We start from the raw sequence: 18,353 nt of genomic DNA, 5'->3' as shown, positions 1-18,353 counted from the left end.
GGTGTTGATGCTGATCTGATTGGTTGATCTAGATTTTTGCATTATCGCTGCACTGCTTTTTTTATCCCCTGCCCCTAGCAGATGACCATGGGCTTTAACCACTTGCTGCCCGCCATATAGCAAAATGATGGCGACAAAGAGGTTTCAATATCCTGACCGGACGTCATCAGGATATAAAGCCGCTGCGCGCCCCCGGGGGCGCGCATCGCGGTGATTGTTGTTGCGGTGTGCCAGTCTGACACACCGCAACTCCGATCTAGGTAAAGAGTCTCTGATGGAGGCTCTTTACCACGTGATCAGCTGTGTCCAATCACGGCTGATCACGATGTAAACAGGAAGAGCCGGCGATCGGCTTTTCCTTACTCACGTCTGACAGACGCGAGTAGAGGAGAGCCGATCGGCTGTTCTGATGGGGGGGGGTCTGTGCTGATTGTTCATCAGCGCAGCCCCCCCTTGGATCCTGCCCAGGACCACCAGGATGGCCATCCACACTGGACCGCCAGGTATGCCCCCCCTAGACTGCCAGGGAAATGCCAATCAATGCCCAGGCAGCTGCCAATCAGTGCCCACTCACAATGCCTGCCAGTGCCACGTATCAGTGCCCAGCAGTGCCGCCTATCAGTGTCACCCATAAGTACCCATCTTTGCAGCCTTTCAGTGTCGCCTATCAGTGCCACCCATGAGTGCCTATCCATGCCCATCAGTGCTCATTGGTGCCACCTTGTCAGTGCCGCCTTATTTTATAACAGAAACAAAACTTAAACTTTTATTTTTTTCAAAATTTTCGGTCTTTTTTTATTTGTTTAGCAAAAAATAAAAACCGCAGAGGTGATCAAATACCACCAAAAAAAGCTCTATTTGTGGGAACTAAATGATAAAAATTCTGTTTGGGTACATTGTAGCATAACTGCGCAATTGTCATTTAAACAGCGACAGCGCTGAAAGCTGAAAATTGGCTTGGGCAGGAAAGGGGGTAAGTGCCTGGTATTGAAGTGGTTAAAAAAGATGTATGGGATTTTTTTTTTTATTAATCTTAACTAGGTGGATGCTGCTTCTGTCCCCCGTTGGTTCTAACACTGAGAACCGAGCGATCAACCGTGGCCAATCACTTGGTTCTCAGGGCTCCGTGCGCAGAAAGATGGTGAGTGGCTGAGCCGGGTGCCGGTCCAGGGATGTGGGCGGATCCCAACTCCATCGTCATGATCTTGTCCGAGCCTGGACCGCCTCTGTGATGTCAGCAGACAGCGGATTTCAGCCCGCTGTCTGTGTGCAGAAAGAACTGCACTCCTGTGATCCAAGGGAGGAGTACAGCCAAACGAGCTTTGGCTGTACTTCTCCTTTAAATCCATACACATTATGCACTAGTTAGAGCTCCTCAGCTGGGAACATGAGCTTGCTGATTGCAGAGCTATAGGTCTGTCTCATTATTTCCCATATTAGACCTCTGCAGAGAAATCACTGTTACACAGAGCAAAGGTCCTTAGTTGGTGCATGCTGGCAGGTGACAGGCTTTTCTACTAAGGCCGTGGCTACTTTTTAAAGAAAACCAATTGTAAGACTTTTGAAATGCCTTTTTTGTTTTGATGTACCTGGAATGTATTTAGCTGATCAAGGGCCCCTCACACAATTGCAGTGCTGTAATGCCACACACATGATGTGGTACCTTTTTAAAAAAAAGCGGGGAAACAACCTGGTTAAAAACGGGAGTCCCCCCCAAGTGCTTTAAAGATCAGCCATCATCCTTAAAGTGAGAGTAAGCTCCCTTGTATAATCTTTACCTATTGGTAAGCCTTCAATAAGTCTTACCTATAGGTACTGTAAATATCTCCTAAACCTGCACCATTTTTAGGAGAGATTTCCCTTAGATGCAGCCAGTGACGCCCCTAGCGCATGCCCTCTGAAGGAACAGCCACCTGTGCCATTCCTTCAGAGCCGCCCCGTAAACAAAGACTCTTGCCTGCATGACATCATCGCCGGCTCAGCCATTCATATCGCCAAAGTCTGTGAACCCGAAAGCAAGACCGGATGAAGATGGAAGCGTTGACAGTGCGTCGCTGGAGGGCTTCATTTCAGACAAGTCTGTCATAATGTGCTAGTATGCAATGCATACTAGCACATTATGACCTGAACTGCCAGGTGCTCCTCCTCTTCTTCCTCCTCCCTTTTTTATTTTTTTGCGGTTTACAACAGCTTTCGTTTTTACTGAACTTCTGTTTGTTTGAAGAATGTGTAACCCCAGGGCTCCTTCCACAGGCGGTCCAGTTCTGTTTGATGATGTCAGCGTTGTGATGAATTCAAATACTCTGAACGGATCTCAGAGGGTGGTGACTGATGGGGTCATCTCTGAAGACGAATGCCGGGAACTCTTGCGGCTCACCAATGTAAGCACAGCTCTCTGCAGGGTGATGTTGACATTAAATTCAAAATACTAACACCTACTTACAAAGCCATTCACAGCTCTATCCCCAGCTACATCACTATCCTAGTCTCAAAATAACAACCTAATCGTTCTTTGTTCCTCCCAAGACCTCCTCCCATACTTTCCTGCAGGACTTCTCTTGAGCTTATCCCATCCTCTGGAACTTCCTACCCCAATCTGCCCGAATCTCCTACTCTGTCTACTTTTATGCGATCCTTAACCCTTTGCATCAGAGAAGCCTATTTACCTCCACCTATCAAGTGTACTTATATTTTCTCCATCAGGTCACCCCCCACTTTTTGTATCATTTGACCCTCCCTTTTAGATTGTAAGCTCTAACAAGCAGGGCCCTCTGATTCCTCCTTTATGGAATTGTACTTTAACTGTACTGTCTGCCTTCATGTTGTAAAATGCTCAACTGTTGGCGCTATATACAGTATCTCACAAAAGTTAGTGCACCCCTCAGTTTTTTGTAAATATTTTATTCTATCTTTTCATGTGGCAACACTGAAGAAATGACACTTTGAAACAATATAAATTAATGAGTTTATAGCTGGTATAACATTGTAAATTTGGTGTCCCCTCAAAATAACTCAACACACAGCCATTAATGTCTAAACCGTTGGCAACAAAAGTGAGTACACCCCTAAGTGAAAATCTCCAAATTGGGCCCAAAGTGTCAATATTTTGTGTGGCCACCATTATTTTCCAGCACTGCCTTAACCCTCTTGGGCATGAAGTTCACCAGAGCTTAACAGGTTGTCACTGGAGTCCTCTTCCCCTCCTCCATGATGACATCACAGAGCTGGTGGATGTTAGAGACCTTGCGCTCCTCCACCTTCCATTTGAGGATGCCCCACAGATGTTCAATAGGGTTTAGGTCTGGAGACATGCTTGGCCAGTCCATCACCTTTACCCTCAGCTTCTTTAGCAAGGCAGTGGTCGACTTGGAGGTGTGTTTGGGGTCATTATGTTGGAATACTGCCCTGCAGCCCAGTCTCAGAAGGGAGGGGATCATGCTCTGCTTCAGTATGTCACAGTACATGTTGGCATTCATGGTTCCCTCAATGAACTGTAGCTCCCCAGTGCCGGAATATGGTCTGAGCACTGACAGGCTGACCCCAGACCCCTTCAACTTCTGCGGCAATGTTGGCAGCACTCATACGTCTCCCAAAATAAATTTTAAAAAAATAGCCCTTTATGAGCTATGGGCAGAAGTGACGTTTTGACGTTGCTTCCGCCCTGCAGTGTCATGGAGACAGGTGGGGGCCATCTTCCCCTCACTCATCTCCATGCACAGCCACAGGAAGGATCCGATTGCCTCCGCCGCTACATTTACCAAAGACAACCTCTGGATATGACGCTGAGCACGTGCACTCAACTTCTTTGGTTGACCATGGCGAGGCCTGTTCTGAGTGGAACCTGTCCTGTTAAACCGCTGTATGGTCACTGTGCTGCAGCTCAGTTTCAGGGTCTTGGTATTTATAGCCTAGGCCATCTTTATGTAGAGCATCAATTCTTTTTTTCAGATCCTCAGAGAGTTCTTTGCCATGAGGTGCCATGTTGAACTTCCAGTGACCAGTATGAGAGAGTGAGAGCGATATCACCAAATTTAACACACCTGCTCCCCATTCACACCTGAAACTTTGTAACACTAATGAGTCACATGACATCGGGGAGAGAAAATGGCTAATTGGGCCCAATTTGGACATTTTCACTTTCACATTCTCACTTTGGACATGTCACGGTTTAGACATTAATCGCTGTGTGTTGAGTTATTTTGAGGGGACAGCAAATTCACACTGTTATACAAGCTGTACACTCACTACTTTACATTGTAGCAAAGTGTCATTTCTTCAGTGTTGTCACATGAAAAGATAGAATAAAATGTTTACAAAAATGTGAGGGGTGTACTCACTTTTGTGAGATAGTGTAAATCCCTTTTATAATAACGTTGTGTGAATGATCTTTCAAAGATGTCTGCATGGTCTTTGTGATAAAACGCCTAAAGAATTTCCAGCCTCTCTGTGGGGGTCTGGGTTTCCCCACCACTTATTTTATAATAGTACTTTGATTTTTCTCTAATTGGTAGCTTATGCCAAAACCTCCTTATTGTATTCATGTTCAGATCTTTATCTTCTCAGTTTCCATCCCTCGTGTTTTGGGGGTCAGCAGGCTGAATAAACCATTCAAGACATGTCTATATCTGGCTGCGGACGGGAGGGTTCATGAGATATAAAAATTCATAAGCAGAGATCTTCAGTGAAAACTGCATGCCAAAATGATGAGTGTATCCAGAGATGAATGTATGTGCAGATATGTGAATTTTACTTGTAAATGTTAAGCTTCCCTAATGGTCAGTGAGGCTGTCCATCATGTTTAACCGCTTCTGGACCGCCGCACGCCGATATACGTCCTCACTTTGAGAACGGATATCGTTATTATGGCAGCAGCTAGCTGCCAAAACCCGGTATCGCCATGTTCATTTGGCGATCCGGCACAAGACAAAAGTGGTCTCTGCGGCGGATTCTCCGCGAGATCACTTTTATCGGCGGCGGGAGAGGGCCCCCCTCCCGCCGCGATTCGGTGCCCTCTGCCGCTTAACGGAGCCATCGGCAGCGACAGAGGCAATCAGATCCTTTCCGTGGCTGTGCATGGAGATGAGTGAGGGGAAGATGGCCCCCACCCGTCTCCATGACACTGCAGGGCGGAAGCAACGTCAAAACGTCACTTCTGCCCATAGCTCATAAAGGGCTTTTTTTTTTTTTCATTTTTTTTAAATGACTTTTTTTTTTTTATTGTAAATATGAGATCTGAGGTCTTTTTGACCCCAGATCAAATATTTGAGAGGTCCTGTCATGCTTTTTTTCTATTACAAGGGATGTTTACATTCTTGTAATAGGAATAAAAGTGACAATTTTTTTTTTTTAACGGTGTAAAAATAAAAAATAAAAGGCAAAATAAATGAGAAAAAAATTTTTTTTTAAACGCGCCCCCGTCCCGACGAGCTCACGTGCAGAAGTGAACCCATACGTGAGTAGCGCTCACATATGAAAACTGTGTTCAAACCACACATGTGAGGTATCGCCGCGATCGGTAGAGCGAGAGCAATAATTCTAGCCCTAGACCTCCTCTGTAACGCAAAACATGCAACCTGTAGATTTTTTTTTTTTTTATATGTCGCCTATGGAGATTTTTAAGGGTAAAAGTTTGTTGCCATTCCACGAGCGGGCGCAATTGTGAAGCGTGACATGTTGGGTATCAATTTACTCGGCGTAACATTATCTTTCACCATATAAAAAAAAATTGGGCTAACTTTACTGTTTTTTTATTTTTTAATTCAAAAAAGTGTATTTTTTCAAAATAAAGTGCGCTTGTAAGACCGCTGCGCAAATACGGTGTGAGAAAGTATTGCAACGACCGCCATTTTATTCTCTAGGGTGTGAAAAAAAATGTAATGTTTTGGGGGTTCTATAACTTTCTAGCAAAAAAAATGTTTTTAACTTGTAAACAACAAATCTAAAAGAGGCTCGGTCCTTAAGGCTCGGTTCACACATGGGCGGCACGACTTGCAGGTCGCCTCAGCGAGGCGACCTGCAAACGACTGCGGGGCGACTTGCGAGACGACTTCTGCATAGAAGTCTATGCAAGTCGCCCCAAGTCGCCCCCAAAGTAATACAGGAACCTTTTTCTAAGTCGGAGCGACTTGCGTCGCTCCAATTAGAACGGTTCCATAGCACAGAACGGGAGGCGACTTGTCAGGCGACTAGGTCGCCTGACAAGTCGCCCCAGTGTGAACCGAGCCTAAGTGGTTAAAGGCCAATGGGAGGGCAGAAGAAGGCAGCCGTGCCAAGCTTTGCTTATTACAGATAAAGTTAAAAATTGCATAAAAAATTCAGATCCCTGTATACCTTTAAAAAAAGATATCAAATTAATCACTGAAGGTAAGGCAACATCTGTTCATGCTTAAATTCATTTTAATTTCAGCGATTTGTTGCCAACAAATTTGAGATTGTAAACTGGGGAAGCAAAGCATTATATTTTAGTTTAGTTTGTTCTATTTAATGACTTGCCCTTTAACCCCTTCCCACCTGCCCTGGCATCCCTTTTAAAAAGTTCTGAAAGGCTGGGGGGGGGCATGAAGGATCTTGGATCATGTGACCACTGTGATTGGCTGTGGGGGGGGTTGGGGAATGGGTAGCTGGTTTTGACAGGTACCCGCTCCCTCTTCCGGTCAGTTTGCCGTGATGATCTGTGCTGAGGTTTGGTTCTCCCCAAACAGTACTTGTAGCTGCTGACTTTACATTTTTTGGGGGGAGGCTGGAGCTCCTATATAAGCAGGTGGCAACAGGTCAAATTACTTTCTTGCAGCAGTTCAGTAAAGGTGCTGACTACACTGTCTGATAAGTATATAGCTGCTAAGGGCTGGTTCACACTGGGAATGCGAACATTTGATTCCCACAAAGTGCATTTTGTCAGCCTATTCATCTGAATGGGCTGCAAAATGTACTGGACTGCCACAAAAAGTAGTGCTCTGCACTAAATCGCCTGTTACACTGGTACCATGCGATTTGGTGCATGCAGAAGTAATGCGCTTGCGCTCTGCTCTTCACAAGGGCTGTGCATTTGGTGTGAACTGGCCCTAAAAGGGCAAATGCAGAATTGTTTTGTATGAAATATTCCTACAATAAGCATGTGAGAGTTGAAAAATCTTTTCAGGTAAAAAAAAACCTCCAGCTAAGCGCTAATAATACAGATCGGTTCTATTTTATAATCTGTATAATATGCTCCAGTTCTAATCTCATTTCTGTTATGTTTCCTAGGCTGCGGCCTCCGCTGGTGATGGCTATCGAGGTACAACCTCCCCCCACACTCCTAATGAGAAGTTCTATGGGGTAACCGTGTATAAAGCTCTGAAGGTAAGTCGGCGATTCAATCTAGAAGCGCTTCCATTTCATAAATGCAATCCACAACTGCCGTGTTGTGCCTTATAGGAAACGCTGCAAGGAGAAAAGAAGGGGGTTGCTTATAATTGCTGCAGCAGGGTTTAACCTCTTCAGCCCTGGAAGATTTACCCCCCTTCCTGAGCATGCCAATTTTTTGCGATACGGCACTGCGTTACTTTAACTGACAATTGCGCCGTCGTGTGGCGCTGTACACAAAAAAAAAAAAAAAAAAATCGATGTCATTTATTTTTTTTCCCCACAAATAGAGCTTTCTTTTGGGGGTATTTGATCACCTCTACGGTTTTTTATTTTTTGCACTATAAGCAAAAAAAGCGACAATTTTGAAAAAAATCCAAAACTATTTTTTACTTTCTGCCATAAAACAAACATATCCAATATTTAGGCCAATATGTTTTCTGCTACATATTTTGGGTAAAAAAAAAAAAATCCCAATGAGTGTATATTTATTGTTTTTTACGCAAAAGTTATAGCGTCTACAAACTGGAATATTTTTATGGAATTTTTATTTATCTTTACTAGTAATGGCGGTGATCAGCGACTTATGGCGGGACTGCGACATTGTGGTGGACAAATCTAACACTCAACTGACTGACTTTTGACTTTTTTTTGGGGACTGGTGACACTAATAGTGATCAGTGCTAAAAAAATATGCACTTATGACACTGTTAGGGAAGGGGGTTAACATCAGGGGCGGTCGAAGGGTTAAATGTGTCCCTAGGGAGTGCTTACTAACTGTGGGGGAGGTGCTTTAACTGTAAGAAGACAGATCCATGTTCCTGTTTGGCAGAAACATAAGATCTGTCTTCCCTACTGACAGAACAGTGATCTGCCTTGTTTACATGGGAAGACCGCCGTTCTGCCTCCTTTAGGGAATGATTGTGTCCGCCGGACCCACTGGCTCCCGCTGTGTCCAATCACAGTGGGAGCGGTTCGCTGGTGGTGCGCGTGTGTGCCCCCTGACCCGGAAATGCATGTTGGCGTACCTGTACGTGATTCTGAGCACAGGAGTCGCTGCTTCACAGTAAATGTACGACAAGAGGTTAAATAAAAGTCTGATTGGTTGCTTTGGTCAAAGTGCATGGTTTTCTTTAATTGAACCAGTTTAAAATAATTATAAGGCTAACTACGCAATCTGATTGTAAATCTCCTTTAGATCTGCTCTCAACTATATAGTACGAGGCTAATTTTATCATCATTCAAAGTATGGTTAGGGTTTGTCCTAGTTTTAGTACAGCTAGAGGAGATTGTACAATCGGATTTGTATAGTGTGTGGCCAACTTAAAGTGGAACTTTAGTCAGAAAATTAAGTCCTGCTAGATTACTTCAGGCTGACCCCTTTTGCAGGCATAGCTATGTAAAAAATTACAAATAATTGCCTATACTGTTTAAAATCCAGTAATATACAGTCTCGCCCTGCTCTGCACATGCTCAGTTGCTCTCCATTTTTAGGCACTGTGCCGAATTTTGTAGAGGCCGAGCTGCTGACAGCCTTAAAGTGAAATTAAACCCTCCTATCCTTTACAGCTAGTGAAGCTGCTTCTGTTTGATCTGCAGCTGCCATGGTGCTGCACATGTGATCAGTTATGACACCAGCCATTGGATAGTTCAACAGTTTGGCTGAGGACACAAGCAATTGTAACAGTTGGCAATCCCAGCATTCCAGGAATGTAACTGTTTTTGAAATTGTTAAATCGATAGGTTTAGTTCTTCCTTATGATTTGACTGCTGTTCAGGGGCTCTGGGCTTCAGCAAAATGGCAGCCTCCAGCAAGAAGAATCCAGAACAATGCTGGAGGCAATTTAGGGCAAGCCTCCCCGTGGGTCTAAACCTGCTCTGGATGTGAGGATGCCAGGGACAGTTCACTGCTGGATCGTGGGGGAGCGCCGTTTGCTGCTGAAGCGGAGGATCGGGTAAGTATACAGCTTTCTCCTCTCCCCTGGACAAAACAAGCAGTTAACCTGTGCAGTGCAAGCAAAGCCCTACCGGCCAATGGATGTCCACCGGCACCTGCTGATCGTTAGGAAAACACACAGGATGGAAGCGATGGATCTTTCCCTGGAAAGCTGGGAATAAAATTCATTGCTTCCCTTTTAGTAAAAGCACCACACACCGCACACAGTTAACCCTTTGATCGCCCTAGATGTTTAACCCCTTCGAGGCCAGTATCATTCGTACAGTGAATGTGCATATTTTTAGTACTGACCACTGTATTTGTGTCACTGGTCCATGAAAAGTGTAAAGTTAGTGTCAGAATATCCGCTGCTATAAGTGTCTGATTGCTGCCATTACTAGTATAAAAAAAATAAATAAAAATTCCAGTATGTATACTATAATTTGTAGATGCTATAACGTTTACGCAAACCGATCAATATAGGCTCATTGGGGGGTTTTTTTCACCAAAAATATGTAGCAGAATACATATTGGCCTTATATGATGAAGAAATTAGATTTTTTTTTAAATTGGATATGTTTTTATAGAAGAAAGTAAAATTATTATTTTTTTTTTTTTTTCTAAATTGTCGGCCTTTTTTTTGTTTATTGCAGAAAAAATAAAAAATGCAGCAGTGATCAAATACCTCCAAAAGAAAGCTATTTGTGGGGAAAAAAAGGACTTAAATTTTATTTGGGTATAGCGTCACACGACCGCGCAATTCTCAGGTACAGTAACGCAGTGCCGTATCGCAAAAAATGGCCTGGTCGTGAGGGGGGGGTAAACCTTCCGGAGGTCAAGCGGTTAAACCTTTTATTATTCTTGTCTAAATATTGGGTTGTAACTCTTGTCTTAGGTTTACATAAAGCCTTAATTAGCAAGGTGTAGTAACTCTTTTTTTTTTTCAGATGGGGCAAGAAGGGAAAGTGCCATTGAAAAGTGCACACCTTTACTATAACGTCACAGACAAAGTGCGACGATTGGTGGAGTCTTACTTCCGCCTGGAAAACCCTCTGTACTTCTCCTATTCTCATCTGGTGTGCCGGTCAGCAATTGAAGGTACAGTCAATGAGGAGTAGTACATCTCATCACCCGTGCTTCTTACATATACATGCTGAGCTTCTCTTCTAAGTACCGCTGTACAGTGATTGTGCTTTATTTAGGTCATAAGCAGCGAATGTTCTCTCACTGACTTTATATAGATTGTTTGTGTTACATAAATTTCACATTATTATTATTATTCAGGATTTATATAGCGCCAACAGTTTACGCAGCGCTTTACAATATAAAAGGGAGACAATACAGTTATAATACATAATCACTATAAAAAAAAAATAATAAAAAGTACTCTTTTTGGTGCAATATTTATCTTCAATCAAAAGCTACAGTGAGGGGGAAAAAAACTATTTGATCCCCTGCTGATTTTGTACATTTGCCTACTGACAAAGAAATGATCAGTCTATAATTTTAATGGTCGGTTTATTTTAACAGTAAGAGACAGAATAACAAAAAAAAAAATCGCATTTCAAAAAAGTTTTTAGAAATTGATTTGCATTTTAATGAGTGAAATAAGTATTTGGCTGCTTCGCAAAACATGACTTAGTACTTGGTGGCAAAACCCTTGTTGGCAATCACAGAGGTCAGACGTTTCTTGTAGTTGGCCGCCACTCCTCTTTGCAGATCCTCTCCAAGTCCTTAAGGTTTTCGAGGCCGACGTTTGGTAACGTGAACCTTCAGCTCCCTCCACATATTTTCTATGGGATTAAGGTCTGGAGACTGGCTAGGCCACTCCAGGACCTTAATGTGCTTCTTCTTGAGCCACTTCTTTGTTGCCTTGGCCGTGTGTTTAGGGTCATTGTCATGCTGGAATACCCATCCACGACCCATTTTCAATGCCCTGGCTGAGGGAAGGAGGTTCTCACCCAAGATTTGATGGTACATGGCCCTGTCCATTGTCCCTTTTTTGATGCAGTGAAGTTGTCCTGTTCTCTTAGCAGAAAAATACCCCCAAATTATAATGTTTCCACCTCCATGTTTGACAGTGGGGATGGTGTTCTTGGGGTCATAGGCAGCATTCCTTCTCCTCCAAATACAGCGAGTTGAGTTGATGCCAAAGAGCTTGATTTTGGTCTCATCTGAACACAACACTTTCACCCAGTTCTCCTCTGAATCATTCAGATGTTAATTAGCAAACTTCAGACGTTCCTGTACATGTGCTTTCTTGAGTAGGGGGACCTTGCAGGCACTGCAGGATTTCAGTCCTTCACGGCGTAGTGTGTTACCAATTGTTTTCTTGGTGACTATGGTCCCATCTGCCTTGAGATCATTGACCAGATTCAACCGTGTAGTTCTGGGCTGATTCCTCAATGTTCTCTTGATCATTGGAGCCCCAGACCGAGGGAGAGTGACCGTTATTTTGTGTTTCTTCCATTTGTGAATAATCGCTCCAACTGTTGTCACCCTCTCACCAAGCTGCTTGGCGATGGTCTTGTAGCCCATTCCAGCCTTGTGTAGATCTACAATCTTGTCCTGACATCCTTGGACAGCTCTTTGGTCTTGGCCATGGTGAAGAGATTGGAATCTGATTTTCTTCTGTGGACAGGTGTCTTCTATACAGGTAACAAACTGAGATTAGGAGCACCCTCTTTAAGAGAGTGCTCCTAATCTCAGCTCGTTGCCTGTATAGAAGACACCTGGGAGGCAGAAATCTTGCTGATTGATATGGGATCAAATATTTTTTTTTCATTCATTTAAATGCAAATCAATGTATAACTCTTTTTTTTTTTAAATGCCTTTTTCTGGACTTTTTTTTTTGGTTCTGTCTCTCTCACTGTTAAAATAAACCTACCATTAAAATTATAGACTGACAAATGTGCGCCCAAAGAAGCCTATAGAGCCATAAACATGCGTTGTTGAGCAGAAAAAAAATGTACCGCTTTCCAAAAATGCATGGAAGAGTTAAAGCGCGGGTTTAAACGGGCTCATAGAAAATAAAGGTAATCCTCTTGCCGTAATTGTTACACGTTGGCCAATGTACATATAATCACACAGGTGTGGATGGGGACTTGGGCTGAGCAACAGCCAGCATTATTTAGTCCACTTCCTCAGAGCCCAGGCTGTCATGGTTGTGACTGAACAGCAGGGCCGGACTGGGAGTAAAAACCAGCCCTGGAAAAAATGTCATACCAGCCCAACAGCATAACGTCCATTATTTTCTTGTTCATGAAAGGTAAAACCATGCACTTTAGCCGCTTCAGCCCCGGAAGAACTTACCCCCTTCCTGACCAGAGCTTTTTTTTTGCGATTCGGCACTGCGTCGCTTTAACTGACAATTGCGCGGTCGTGCGACCTTGTACCCAAACAAAATTGACGTCCTTTTTTTCCCACAAATAGAGCTTTCTTTTGGTGGTATTTGATCGCTTCTGCGGCTTTTATTTTTTTGTGCTATAAACAAAAAAATAGCAACAATTTTGAAAAAAAAAAAAAAACATTTTTTTTTACTTTTTGCTATAATAAATATCCCCATTTTCTTTAAAAAAAAAAAAAAAAAAAAAAAAAAAAAGCTAATTTTTTCTCAGTTTAGGCCGATATGTATTCTACATGTTTGGTAAAAAAAATCGCAATAAACGTATATTGATTGGTTTGCGCGAAAGTTGCAGCATCTACAAAATAGGGGATAGATTTATAGCATTTTTATTTATTTTATTTTTTACTAGTAATGGCGGCGATCTGCGATTTTTTTTTTTTTTTTTTTTTTTTTTTTTTTTATCGGGACTGCGACATTATGGCGGACACATCGGACAATTTTGACACATTTTTGGAACCATTGGCATTCATACAGCGATCAGTGCGATTGAAAATGCATTGATTACTGTAAAAATGTCACCGGTGGCAGTGAAGGGGTTAACACTAGGGGGCGGTGAAGGGGTTAACTGTGTTCCCTGCTACGTGATTCTAACTGAAGGGGGAGGGGACTGACTACAGGAAGTGACAGATCATGGTTCCTAGCCAATAGGAACACACAATCTGTCACTCCTGTCAGAACAGAACAGGGAAGTGTGTGTTATCCCGCTTAAAGGAGCCGACGTATAATGACGGCGGCTGGTCGGTAAGTGGCTAAAGTGCATTTTTCCCCCAAAAAATTGCGTTTTCAATGACCGCTGCGCAAATACAGTGTGATATAAAATATTGCAACAACTGCCATTTTATACTCTAGGGCAGTGATGGCGAACCTTGGCCAGTATCCGTATTGTTCGCTAGAAAATTACTTAGAACCTCCAAACATTATATTATAATAAAAAAAAATAATATAAATAAATATAATAATAAAAAAAAAAAAAAATACTGATTTTAACTTGTAAGCAGCAAGTGTCAGAAAAAGGTTTAGTCTTTTTAAGTGGTTAACCTGACCTCATTTACAGACCAAAGTTCATCCCTTTGATCTAAAAGCTACTTTGTCAGCGCTGGGAGAAACTATAAACAATGTTGTTATAAAGATGGCAGGCTGCCTGTTTGTTTTTGTTTTTTGACAGCTGTCGGCTGTGAGCAGAGAACTCTCTGCACTGAATCGAGGAAATGCTGTATTAAGATCATGAGGGGGGTTTAATCGAGATCGCAATTTTTTTTTTTTAATGATTATTCGTGCAGCTCTAGTAAGCTGTAATATGATTTTAATGTTTTTGGTTTTAATACCACTTTTAATGCATACAAAGCTCTGTGTGTGTGTTCAAGTGTGCACATTAACAATATGTGATAGGTTATCCTTCTCAGAGATGAGATATAGACTGTAAAAGAAAAAAAAAAAAAAAAAAAAACATTTGTAAAGCAACTGTAGGTTATTCTCTTGGAATTAAACAGTTGAATTGAATTTCTTATTTTGCAGAGAAACAAGAGGACAGAAAAGACCTCAGCCATCCTGTCCATGTTGATAACTGCATTTTAAATGCCGAAGCTCTGATGTGTGTAAAGGAGCACCCCGCATATACTTTCCGAGATTACAGGTAGTTTTATCATTCCCCTCTTCCATGTGTGTTCTAGCGGAGTTTGTTGGTACTCACAGCCACTATATGGAGTTTGCCATTTTTAGTGCACTGCTGTCCCATATCTAAACTCAAAATTTAAAAATGTAATCTATTGCAGCTTACCAGTCCCTAGATGTAGTGGCTGGGTGTTTGTTTTTTGTTTTTTTTTATCTGGTGATCCTGCCAGTACCACAGTTCCTGTCCCAGGGGGACAACACTTTCTCTCTGTACTGTGTCTATGGACGAGCAGTTTCATCATCACCCTGGGCTGCTAATCTGATATAGACTTAACACCCCCCCCCCTCTTCTTAGGCCCCTTTCACACTGGGGCGGTGGGGGCGTCGGCGGTACAACAGCGCTATTTTTAGCGCTGCCGTACCGTCCTTGTAGCTGTATTCGGCCGCTAGCGGTGCGGTTTTAACCCCCGCTGGCGGCCGAAAAAGGGTTAAAATCCCTTGTACAGCGCGGCTATAGCCGCAGTATTGCCGCGGTATAGCCGCGCTGTCCCATTGATTTCAATGGGCAGGAGCGGTTTAGGAGCGGTGAATACACCGCTCCTTCACCGCTCCAAAAAAGCGGTTTGCAGGACTTTTTTCACCGCCCTGCCAGCGCACCGCTTCAGTGTGAAAGCCCTGGGGCTTTCACACTGAAAAACAGCGGAGGCTGTTTAGGGGCGGTTTGCAGGCGGTATTTTTAGCGCAATAACGCCTGCAAACCACCTCAGTGTGAAAGGGGTCTTATCGTCATTACATATGGGGCAGAATGGTGTTGAGACTTCAGTTGAGTTACAAGAACTAGGCACACAATCCGGTGATATGGACTAGAGGAGAGATCAGGGGCACCACATCCCTATAATCAGGTACACAAAAACAAGTTGAGAAAAGACTTCACCAAATATTCATTTTTTTTTTAAATAGGTTTTTCTGGATATTTTTGTTATTCTGTCTTAGTTAAAATAAACCGACCATTAAAATTGTAGACTGATCATTTCTTTTGTCAGTGGGCAAACGTACAACATCAGTAGGGGGTCAAATACTTTTTCCCCTCATTGTAACAGAGGTTATAACCCTCCACTTGCTCTATCCAAAATGTAAAAAAAAAAAAAGTTTTGCTTACATTTCTCCTTTTTTAAAGGATACGTCCACCTTTTGGGAACATGTTACATGTTCCACCTTTTTTTTTCGGCGGAGCATATAATATGCTCCTGTAGCTGCTCCCCGATTTCCCCCCCCCCCCTACCTCCCTCATTGTTGCAGGGGGTGGACATCTTCCTACACTCGCTATCACCATTTGAAGAGTGCGGCTGCATCATTCATTCACACAATTCTGTGAATAAATCAACTACAAGTATCGACAGCCTTTGCGGCTGATGGCTTGTAGTTCTCTATGAACTACCAGGGTGCTGGTGAGCGCTCTTGGTAGTTCATCAATTCTTCCTGTCATTGTGTAACTGCCTGCATGTACGAGCAGACAAGATACACTGACAGTCTGCAGGAGCCCTGCATTGCATCCGCAATCTGCTGATCATGGGAGGAATGCTTTCCAGGTGCCTACAAAAAAAAAAAAAAAAAAAAAAAAAGTAAATGCACTTCTTCCTTTTTTTTTTTTTTTTTTTTTTCTCCTGCAAAAAAAAAATAAAAAAATGTGCACTTATTTATTTATATTTTGTTAAAAGGTGAACTTATCCTTTAACCACTTAAGGACCGAGCCTCTTTCTGAGATTTGTTGTTTACAAGTTAAAAACAGTTTTTTTGTTTTTGCTAGAAAATTACTTTTTTTTTCTAACACCCTAGAGAAAAAATGGCGGTCGTTGCAATACTTTCTGTCACACCGTATTTGCGCAGCGGTCTTACAAGCGCAGTTTTTATGGAAAAAATACACTTTTTTGAATTAAAAAATAAGACAACAGTAGATTAGCCCAATTTTTTTTAATACTGTGAAAGATAATGTTACACCGAGTAAATTGATACCCAACATGTCACGCTTCAAAATTGTGCCCGCTCGTGGAATGCTGACAAACTTTTACCCTTAAAAATCTCCATAGGCGACGTTTAAAAAACTCTACAGGTTGCATGTTTTAAGTGACAGAAGAGGTCTAGGGCTAGAATTATTGCTGTCACTCTACCGATCGCGGCGATACCGCACATGTGTGGTTTGAACACCGTTTTCATATGCAGGCGCTACTAACGTATGTGTTCGCTTCTGCATGCGAGCTCGTCGGGACGAGGAGCGTTTAAAACTTTTTAAAAAATTTTTATTTTACTTTTTACACTGTTTTTTTTAATAAAATAAAATACTATTACAAGGAATGTAAATGTAATAGAAAAAAAAGCATGACAGGACCCCTTAAATATGAGATCTGGGGTCAAAAAGACCCGGTAAGCGGCGGAGGGGACCGGAGCGTGGGGTGGAGCGAATCCGCCGCAGAGACCACTTTTATCTTAAACCGGACCGCTCACTGAAGAAGAGGATACCAGGGTTATGGTAGCTAGCTGCTGCCATAACAGCGATATCCTCCTTCAAAGTACCGACGTATATCGCCGTGAGCTGGTCCGAAAGTGGTTTAAGATTCCCCTTCACTTTCTGTCCTGTAGGTACAACAGAAGTGAAAAAATGTTCCATCGCTTTGCAGAGATTTCTTTTCACTTCCTGTGGCGACTCCTGGACAGATGTGAAAGGAAATCTCCCCAATGGGACTTGGAGTAAAAAAAAAAAAAAAAAGGGGGGTTTTAAGACTTTTTTGTTATCCCCAAAAAAGCCTTGGCTTTAATGGATTTAATAATGTTTTACTAGTAAGACTTTGATGGTATAGAATTCTGAAAGTGACAATTTGGCCCTGTGATCTCATTGCCCCAGGGACATTTATGATCCCCAGATTTATGGGCTGGTATGTGTTTCTGAACACCTTTCCGCCTGGCCTATAGTAGAATGACGGCTGGGCGATGGTTTTAAGATCCTGACCGGAAGTCGTATCACGCGTGCTGAGCGCGGCAATCGGTGGTGGGCTGTATCCCTGGGACACAGAGCATTACCGAAAAGGGTAAAAAGCTGATGACGTAGGATCTTTACCATGTGATCGGCTGTGTCCGATCACATGTAAACAAATGCAGGTTATCGGCATTTCCTTTCCTCAGAGCTGTCTGCGTCTGAGGAAAGGAAAGCCGATAACCGGCTTTCCAGTTATAGGGAACATTTTAATGACAAAAAGATAACTAAGCGCAAAAGATGGTGTGACTGCAGGGCATACAAGTGGGCAATAAATCAAAAATGTTAGTCTATGGGGGTCAGTTCTTAAAGTAGGATACGAGGCGGCGGCTGTCCTCAGAGAAAGCCAGCTCTGTAAAATAGGATATGAGAACACAGGAAGCGCCACCTGAGTGTAGTATTGAGGTACAGTTTAATTGCAAGGTAAGTAATACACCTACAAGATAAAATAAAGCTCATCTGTATGTGGGTATGGATTGTAACTCTCCCAGCGTCCGAGACGGGCATCCATGTGTATGGCAAGATGACAGGGGAACAGTGATCCGTCCTGTGGCTTATCCAGCCGTTCTGTCCCTGATGTTCCTCCGCTTCCCGTGACGTCACTTCCTTGCGTTCCACGCTGGCTCCGGATGTTTTCCTGGTGGCCACAGGACGGATCACGTTTCCCCTGTCATCTTGCCATACACGTGGATGCCTGTCTCGGACGCTGGAAGAGCTACCCACATACAGATAAGCCTTATATTTTATCTTGTAAGTGTATTGCTTACCTTGCAATTAAACTGTACCTTTAATACTACACTCAGGTGGCGCTTCCTGTGTTCTGCCCTCCTTTTCATAAGGAACATTTATACTGATTATCAGTGCAGCATATCCATGAAGGATAAAACATTACTTATTTACAAACTTTTATAACCGAAACGAAGAAAACCTTTTAATTTTTTGCTAAACAAAATGAAAAATAAAAAAAAAACAGCGGTGATTAAATGCCACCAAAAGACGGCTCTATCTGTCTCAAAAAATGATCATTTAGG

General features: G+C 42.7%; 1 protein-coding gene across 1 annotated transcript in view; it reads left to right on the top strand.

Moving 5' to 3' along the window:
• Positions 1 to 18,353, top strand: part of P3H1 (prolyl 3-hydroxylase 1) — a 71,338-nt gene that overhangs the window by 37,393 nt on the left and 15,592 nt on the right. Inside the window, exons 9-12 of the mRNA XM_073603376.1 lie at positions 2,254 to 2,381; positions 7,243 to 7,338; positions 10,225 to 10,375; positions 14,199 to 14,316. Coding sequence (XP_073459477.1) covers positions 2,254 to 2,381; positions 7,243 to 7,338; positions 10,225 to 10,375; positions 14,199 to 14,316 — 493 coding nt within the window. The remainder of the gene's footprint in view (positions 1 to 2,253; positions 2,382 to 7,242; positions 7,339 to 10,224; positions 10,376 to 14,198; positions 14,317 to 18,353) is intronic.

This window comes from Aquarana catesbeiana, linkage group LG10, assembly GCF_042186555.1.
Source record: "Aquarana catesbeiana isolate 2022-GZ linkage group LG10, ASM4218655v1, whole genome shotgun sequence".
NCBI classification, from domain to species: Eukaryota; Metazoa; Chordata; class Amphibia; order Anura; family Ranidae; genus Aquarana; species Aquarana catesbeiana.
The sequence above is the reverse complement of the archived record's forward strand: the minus strand, read 5'-3'. Positions and strand labels throughout refer to the sequence as shown.